The 8,737-nt window shown below is 35.7% G+C and overlaps 2 protein-coding genes across 4 annotated transcripts in view; one reads left to right on the top strand and one right to left on the bottom strand.

Annotated features, from left to right (window-relative positions):
- Positions 1-315: 315 nt before the first annotated feature.
- LOC107675875 (alpha-crystallin B chain-like) lies at positions 316-2,373 on the top strand. Its single transcript, XM_016470375.1, has 3 exons — positions 316-873; positions 1,370-1,492; positions 1,647-2,373. Exons 1-3 carry the CDS (start codon positions 715-717, stop codon positions 1,812-1,814), a joined length of 450 nt encoding a protein of 149 aa, XP_016325861.1. The 5' UTR covers positions 316-714; the 3' UTR covers positions 1,815-2,373.
- Positions 2,374-2,421: 48 nt separating this feature from the next.
- The window catches only part of LOC107675873 (proline and serine-rich protein 3-like), a 10,405-nt gene continuing 4,089 nt past the window's right edge, over positions 2,422-8,737 (bottom strand). For all 3 annotated transcript variants that reach the window (XM_016470371.1, XM_016470373.1, XM_016470372.1), the window contains 8 exons: positions 7,718-7,803; positions 6,854-6,987; positions 6,370-6,566; positions 4,907-5,370; positions 4,577-4,766; positions 3,722-3,896; positions 2,649-2,730; positions 2,422-2,538 (listed from right to left, as the gene is read on the bottom strand). In XM_016470371.1, the coding sequence (XP_016325857.1) occupies positions 2,508-2,538; positions 2,649-2,730; positions 3,722-3,896; positions 4,577-4,766; positions 4,907-5,370; positions 6,370-6,566; positions 6,854-6,987; positions 7,718-7,803 (1,359 nt within the window). In that variant the 3' untranslated portion in view covers positions 2,422-2,507. The remainder of the gene's footprint in view (positions 2,539-2,648; positions 2,731-3,721; positions 3,897-4,576; positions 4,767-4,906; positions 5,371-6,369; positions 6,567-6,853; positions 6,988-7,717; positions 7,804-8,737) is intronic.

Raw genomic sequence — 8,737 nt, 5'->3', positions numbered from 1 at the left:
TTTATTTTGGATGCGATTAATAGCGGTTAATCGTTTGTACTATATAATCATATAGGCCTATATGCTATATTGTAATCTGGAAATAAAATACGTAATTTACTTTAAATGTCCGCACGTGCTGTGTCATGTGGATAAATATGACCAGAGCGGTTTGCACTTTCCAATTTATTTATAGACGGACACCTCACCATATTACACATACCACCCTTTGACATTGAATAGTAAGTAGCACATTCGGTTTCTGAGTGTCACTCTTTGCTTAATATAAAACAGCCAAGGTGGTGACAGGGATTGCGACCATTTGAATGGGGACCATCGTGTTCCCCACTGAAATATTACATAAGGGGATGCTTTCATCATGGGAATAAAATAAGGGGTTAAATCCCACTCCTGTCACTGGCATTCCATAACAACAAATGCAGCTTTAATAACTTTTGGCATCGCGCTCCACGATTAACTATCTCAGATCTCTGACAGCACCATCATCAGTCCACTTATTTCTGTTATTTGTTTAGAGGAAGAACTCATGTAAAGGGGCGGTGTTTTCCTCAAGCTATTTAAACCTCCTACTAACCTGGAGAGCAACAATTTTCCTGCTTTCTGTTGCATAACAGGATAGACTTCAACATAATAACCAACTAGTCATACACTCTGAATTTTCTGAAGCAGTATTAGTCTATTTAGTGGTTATTATTTCACATTCATCCAAGAAACATGGACTTCGACTTGCCTCCTTCTCTTCCGGTGAGCGGTATCCCATGGGAAAGGGTTCTCCCACCGTTATTCCCCCGGTGGAACGGGAAAATGGGACCCTATTCATGGACCCCAACCGAACTTTTAATCCCGGTTTCTGAGCACACCGGAGCAGCACAGGTGGAGTAATACGTGTTATTATAAAAATTATCTGTGGTAACTTCTCACTGTATAAAACACTATAGCCTATATACTGTATATATTAATTATAAATAAAACAATAATAATAATGAAAAAAATTAACATTGTTATTATTTTATCAATTTTAACTACGAAAAGTCTATCTTAGTTCTCATATTTCAACTTTTACAGTGAATTTGTCCAAGTAAATTTACAAACAAAAGTTGTTGACTATGAAATATGAAATTATAAATATATGATATAAAGAATTATATAGTAGCAAGTGCACAAGAGCTAGTGGTAATGATGAAAATATAAAGCTAAAAAACCTATAAAATCTATATTAAATAAAAAAAAAAATCATTATTTTAGATCTAGAAAAAAAATGTAAAAAATATATACTATAAAATAAATAACTAAATCTTTAAATTTTCTCTGTAGTAGAGTTCGAAATGGATTGTGTTCTGGTAATTCATTAAATTCACTTTCTCTACAGGTGACCTGTGATCATAAGGGATTCACTGTGCAGGTTGATGTGAAACACTTCAGTCCCGAGGAGCTGCTGGTAAAAGTGGTTGGAGATTATGTTGTGGTTGAGGGAAAACATGAACAAAAAAAGGTAAGATACCCAGTGGCTTTTTCTTTTCTAACTCTGACTCCTGTTTTAACATGCATTAGGATTATCATATGTTAAACCTGCTATAAAACACTTTGTACAGGACATCTGAGACCTGACGTTTAAGAGCATGATATATGTGTCCGTTCAATCCTAGGATGGTTCAGGACTGGTGACACGTCAGTTTAACCGGCGATACCGGATCCCGAACGGAGTGGACATCATGGCACTGGAATCAGCCATGTCACCGGAAAGCATGCTAGTAATCTCAGCACCTCTGACACAAGGAGATAATTCCAGAATGTTAAATCACACCGGACAATGATGTGCACGGCCACACACGCAGTTTCCCGCACACTCATATTTGGACTTTTTTTTTTTGCCCTTCTTCAGTTTTAGTTCTTAACATGTTAATGCAAGGCACTTAAAGCTCCCATCTTCTGGGTTTCTCACCTAAAGCAATGGTGAAGACCAAAACAGGCTCGCTTCCTCTCACTCCCCCTTGTGGTGGTGGACTGCTCAACTCAAATGCCAACTCCAAACATACTTGATTTCAAGCCAACAAGAAGATTTGATCACATTTTCTTCACACTCGCTGTCGGTTTAGCACAGAGCCTGTAAGAGTGACAAATTTGTCCTCAAGTTAACAGGGTCTCTCCACATCCAAACACACAAACCCACAGTCATACTGAATTTAGCATGTGAACCATTCAGAAATGACTTGCTTATTCACAAAATTGCACAGACTGGTCAGTTAATCTTGATAGGCTATGGTGAGATTGTACATATTTAAAAAAAATAAAATAATAATGTAAGTGTTAATTTAGTTCTAATATTTGTGTGATGTACAGTTTGAATATAAATAAATATAATGTACCACCCTTGTTTATTTGCAAAGGTCTTTATTTAGAAATACATTCATACATGTTTGAATACACAACATAAAACAGCATAAATAAATAGAAGCAAACATGATAATGTGAAACATATTGCATCATTGATATATTAAACAGGTGCGTCAGAGCTGCTGGAGCATCTTATCAACCTCACTGGAAAGTAAAAAATGAAAAACTGATCAAGCAAAAAGTAATTCACTAGTGCAGATTTGTGTGATGTACTGTATATATGTTGTTAACAGATAAACTATAGATATTCTTACCAAAGTTGTTCCTTCATCCATTTCCTCTGCTGTCTGAGGACTTGCAACAAAGCATCGTCTTCAAACTCCTGCCCATCTGAGTCTGTATGTAAGATTGTGATATCAGGATGAGGGGAGAAAAAAATTAATAAAAACTTGTTACCTTATTTATACACACTACCATTCAAAAGTTTGGGGTCAGTAAGTTGTTTTTTGTTGCTGTTTTTTTTTTAATAAATTAACTTTGCATTTAAAATATATCATTTTTTAATGCAACAAAGAGACAGTAAAGATTTTTACATTGTTAAATTTTTTTATTACAAATAAATGTTCTTTTGAACATTCTATTCATCAAAAATCAGGAATTCAGAATTCAGCTTTGATATCACAGAAACAAATTACATTTGAAATTTTATTCACATAGAAAATGTATTATTCAAATTGTAATAATATTTCACAATAATACTGTTTTTACTGTATTTTTGACCAAATAAATGCAGCCTTGGTAAGCATAAGAGACTAATTTTAAAAACATTGAAAAATGCCAGACAGTAGTCTATTAAAAAAAAAAAAAAAAAAGATAAATAAAACATATAATAAAATGTATGTAATAATAAAACATATTTAGAATAAAACTATTTGAAAAAAATATTTTATATATATATATATATATATATATATATATATACAATGTACACTAGGGCTGCACGATAAATCGCATGCGATATTTAACGCACATCTTGTCAGTAAAGCTGGTTCTGTAATCAGCGGTAAATCTCCATCACCTGCGTGCTTTCACATTGAGCAGCATTAACTACACAGAGCCGTTGTTCACTGACGAGCTGCGCAAAACCACATTCATATTCGCGCGATTTTTCGCGCAGCTCGTAATGTACACTATATACAATTTGAATAAGTTCAATCTACATTAATTGCAAACATGCATTCTGTTGTTCTAAGCACACTCTGAAGGGTCAATCCTGCTATTTATAACAGGTTCAGGCTAAAACACTCGACCCTTGCGTGACCTGTTAATCACACGTCGTCATACAGTTTTACAGCTAGTTTAAAGGGAATGCATGAGGTCTTCCTACCTTCTGCATCCTGCATGAGTTGACCTATGACCTCCAAGGGTTGCTGTACACCGGAGCAAGAGGCAACAGGGGACTGTGGGGGTGGAGGTGGTGTATATACTGGGGAATCTGAAGAACTTGGAGTCTTGCACTGGCTTGGAGAATCTGTCCCAGCAAAAAGCACCTCAGAGACAACCTGTCAATGTCAAGGACAGTGTTTACTTTCTTCTGATTTGATTCACAATTAAAAAAAAGAAAGTCTGAAGGCTGCATTTATTTGATCAATACAGTAAAAACAGCAATATCGTGAAAAACTACATTTTAAAATTCCTGTTTTTATTTGAATATATTTTAAAATGTAATTTATTCCTGTGATGCAATGCTGAACACTCTTCAGTGTCACATGATCTCAGAAATCATTCTAATATGCCAAATAAACATAGCGAATTTCCCTGAAGGGATGAATAAAATATCTATCTATCTATCTATCTATCTAAATTGCTGCTCAAGAAACATGTCTTATTATTATCAATGTTGTGTATAAACAGTTGTGTTGCGTAATATTTTTGTGAAAACCATGATATATTTTTTTTCAGAATTTTTTAATGAATGGGAAGTTTAAAAGAAGGGTTTGTTTGTAATTTATGAACATTTATTTGTAATTAAAAAAAATTGTTAGAATGTAGAAGTCTTTTCTGTCACTTTTGATCAATTTAATGCATTGTTGCTGAATAAAAGCATTAATTTCTTAAAAAAGCGATATATAATATAATAATATAGGTGTCATTTTAAATGATTAATAATTTAATTAAATTAATAACTTGGGGTTCAACAGCTTCAGACACTTGTAGTGCATCATAAAACAAACTCACAAACCTGTCCCAGAGCATTATGTATAGGTGAAGGTGGTGGTGCTCGATTTCCAGACTGTCCTCCTCGTGCCGAACTTTGACCCTCTTCCTGCCACCTGCTTTTTCCACTCGGCTCCTCCGGTTTGCGACTGACCCCTTCATGACTCCTAGCATGCCTGACCCTCACTGCACTGCTGCCTCGCTCGCCACTATGTCTACACGGACATGAAGATAAGAATGTGCAAATGTTTAATATCAAACATTATTATCACAATTACTTGTCATTAAACATCTGTCACGTTTTGCCTGGTTAGGTCACAGTCTGATTTGAACAATTATGCAAAACATAAATTACCTTTCAGATGTTTTCTTTCGGCTTGACGGTGCAATCTTCTTCTCATGTCTCTCATGTTCAGTCTTTTCTTTGACTGTTGTGTCTTTCTTATGGTGAGGGGCCGGCCACCGCTCCTCTGTGCTATCAGAAGTCAGTGGAGATGGAGAAGAGGATGTCTGCGCTCTGTGGTGATCTGCTGTGGTCTCTGGGATGCTGACCTGTGTTCTGATTGGCTTGTGATGTTGTGGTTGGGCAGAAGGGGTTTCTAGACTCTTTGTGACAGCTTTCCTGGAGGACAGTCTCTGCTGGGGAAGGGGTTTGGGTTGGATATCGGGGTCTGGTTGCTCATCAGGCTGAAGTCTGGAGACACTGGGGCTTGAAATTGGGAGAGCAGTCTCAGGGACTGGAAGATCGAGTCTAGCGAGGGTGAATGAGAGGTTTGCTCTCTGATGAGACGTGCCGTTTAAAGTGCTACAGTGTGCCTTCTGAAAGGAAACAAAGAAGAAGAATGTATTGATTAGAAATGTTAGCATACAATTTTCTTAGCATAAAGTAAATGCGAAAATCCAAAACTGGTGGGTCACAAGTTCTAACTGAGTCCCTAAACAATGTTAAATGTAAATCACACAATACAAAACTAACTTTATAAGCATGCATTTACGACAGCGATATAAATAATCAACATTTTAAACAATTTCCATGTTTTATTGTTGATGTCATGCCAGAGCATTCAATTAAATATTATTATGGCACAAATTCATCTGATGGATATAATAAAAAAAAACGCTTAAAATATTTTCAGTATGAATGACATATATCATGCACAATATTTTCAAAAGATATTAATAATTAAAAATGCCACCTATAGAATTTATTGTGTTATAGTTAAAACGTTTGGGGCCAGTAAGGTTTTATTAATGAAATTAATACTTTTATTTAGCAAGGACACATAAAACTGATCAAAAGTGGCATAAAGGACATTTATAATGTTACAAAAGATTTCTATTTAAAATAAATACTGTTCTTTTAAACTTTTAATGAATAATCCTTAAAAGTGTACCAGAGTTTCTGCAAAACATTTAACATCACAACTGTTTTCAACACTGTTAGTAATAAGAAATGTTTCTTGAGCAACAAATCAGCATATTAGAATGATTTCTGAAGGATCATATGACACTGAAGACTGGAGTAACAATGCTGAAAGTTCAGCTTTGCCATCACAGGAATTAATTATATTTTAATATATATTAAAATAGTAAATAGTTGTTTTAGATTACAATAGTATTTTATAATATTGCTGCTTTTACAGAATTTTTTATCAAATACATGCAGATTCTTTCAAAAACATTTTAAAACTCTTAGCGATCACAAACTTTTAAAAATTATATTGTATTATATTATATTATAAATTCTGAAATATTTAACTTTTCGGCTTAAATTAATCAAAAAGAAATATCCTGATAGGCACTGTGGTGTTGGTTCACCTGGTTTGGTGATAGAGGTATATGGAGAACAGAATTGTGGGAAGGGGCCTCCTGACTCCATTGTCTGGCCTGTTCCATCTTCCTCCTTAGTCGCCACTGAAACAGGATGTCATCTTCACGACGGACACCTGACCTCTCTGAACCAACCGCAGGAGGAGGAAAAGACATTCCCTCACACAGACTGGGCTCTACAATCACTTAAAGAGACAGAAACAAAAAAAATGCTCTAATGCACTTTTATTGCACTAATATAAATACCTAGCACACCAAAATGACAGTTCTATCCGTTTCTGTTTGTTTTTAGTTAACAGAGTGTTTACACAACCATTTCTGCTTTTCACTGCATTTGTGGTTAGAGGTGTGGGTGCTTTTTAATCTGTTTTTAAAATCGGAGACACAAACATGTTCAGGAAGAGATAAAAAGTGTGTGTGTGGCAGGTTACAAAATGTGTACATTCATTTCTGTGTTACAGCTGTTACTTACTGTTGGTTGAGCCCATTAAGGTGGACACGAGTGGTCTTCGGACTGGCTCATCAGTGCTTACGGGGGAGGAGAAATCAGAGCAGCCCAGACCCTCAGAGCTGATAGGCACGGAGCCACTGCTGAGCGAATGCTCACTGAAAACACAAAAATCATCTCAACTGTTCAAACCTAATGAAATCCCAAGATGGAATATGCAGTCATAATGCAATCACAAACCATGAAGTTAAAGAAAATTCATCAACACCTAGGAATCTTTATTAAACACTCAGGATTTTAACCCTGTTATAAAGTGATTTAAATTCCTTTTAACATTAATTATTTAGTTAACGTTTTTAATAAAGCAAACTATTACATTTTTTTTTATTAATATGTACCCAAAAGTCAATAGTTTGAGAACATGATAATATAATAGTTGCCAAGGCTAGATTTATTTGATGAAAAATACAGTAAAAACAGTAATATTGTAAAATAGTACTACAATTTAAAATAACTGTTTTACTGTATTTTGAAATGACACTTATTCCTGTTATTCAAAGCTGAATTTTCAGCATCATTACTCCAGTCTTCAGTGTCATATGATCCTTCAGAAATCAATCGAATTTTTAATTTAATTTAAAAAACAGCATTTATTTGAAATAGAAATGTTTTTAAACATTAAAAATGTATTTTCTGTCACTTTTGATCAATTTAATGCGTCACTGATGAATAAAAGTACTAAATCTTGTCTGATTGTGAAACTCCCATATAGACTTTCACACTTGAACATTCAGTCCTGACATTCAGACAGGAAGCGGACTATGTTGGTGGTCATTTATCATCATTGTGAAATGACTTTAGTGAGTGTGAGTTTACAGTGTGTCTCACCTTCTCTGCAGTAAACGGCTGGCTCGCTCCTGTAGCTGCAGTATCTCTGGTTCTTCTTGATCACAGTGGGATGATTCAGATAATGTCTAGAAAGGAAATTTGTGGTGGACATCCATGAGATTATCAACAACAATAATACTGTCACTAGCAATAACTATACATGCAGTGCTTAATGACCGGGCACTGACATTTAAGGACAGCCTGAGATATTTTCCATCAGGCACGTTAAATCATCCTGAGGAGAGAACAACGAGTGGCATCCGGCCATTCAAAACAGGGAATCTGGGCCAAGGGTTGCATAACAACTCTGTTGTGGATAAGTTATAAATACATCACATTTGATGCTCAACAGACACCACTTTCTAACAGTGATCTGATTATAGTTGAGTGAGTTCTTCTTCCTTTAAAGGGATAGTTCACCCAAAAATGAAAATTTTGTCATCATTTACTCACTGTATAAGTTTGGAACGACATGAGGGTGAGTAAATGATGACAAAGTTTTCATTTTTGGGTGAACTATTCCTTTAATGCTGAAGCATTCTAAAGCCGTTTTCATTAAAGGGGTCATATGATGTGATTTCAATTTTTCCTTTCTCTTTGAAGTGTTACAAGCTCTTGGTGCATAAAGAAGATCTGTAAAGTTGCAAAGACTAAAGTCTCAAATCCAAAGAGATATTCTTTATAAAAGTTAAGAGTCAACCACGCCTACCTAAAACGGCTCGTTCTAACACGCCCCCACACGATGTGGGAAGATTTGCATAACGCCGCCCAAATGTTCACGCAAAGAAAGAAGCGTAACTTTTATTCTCGCTGTAGTATTGTTGCTGCCGCCATGTCGTGAAGGTGCTGTGTGTTTCGTTGTGAAAGCGAAACTACTTTGTTTGGCCTTCCAAAAGAGGACGATATCCGCTTCGTCATGCCTAGAGCTGATCCGTGCTGGTCGCTGAGGAAATACAACAACTTTGCGCTGTAGATTACCGGATCAGCTTTCACGGTGGACGAAGCGGAGTCCAGCCCGGG

This window comes from Sinocyclocheilus anshuiensis, unplaced genomic scaffold (assembly GCF_001515605.1).
Source record: "Sinocyclocheilus anshuiensis isolate Anshui unplaced genomic scaffold, SAMN03320099.WGS_v1.1 scaffold1832, whole genome shotgun sequence".
NCBI classification, from domain to species: domain Eukaryota; kingdom Metazoa; phylum Chordata; class Actinopteri; order Cypriniformes; family Cyprinidae; genus Sinocyclocheilus; species Sinocyclocheilus anshuiensis.
The sequence above is the reverse complement of the archived record's forward strand: the minus strand, read 5'-3'. Positions and strand labels throughout refer to the sequence as shown.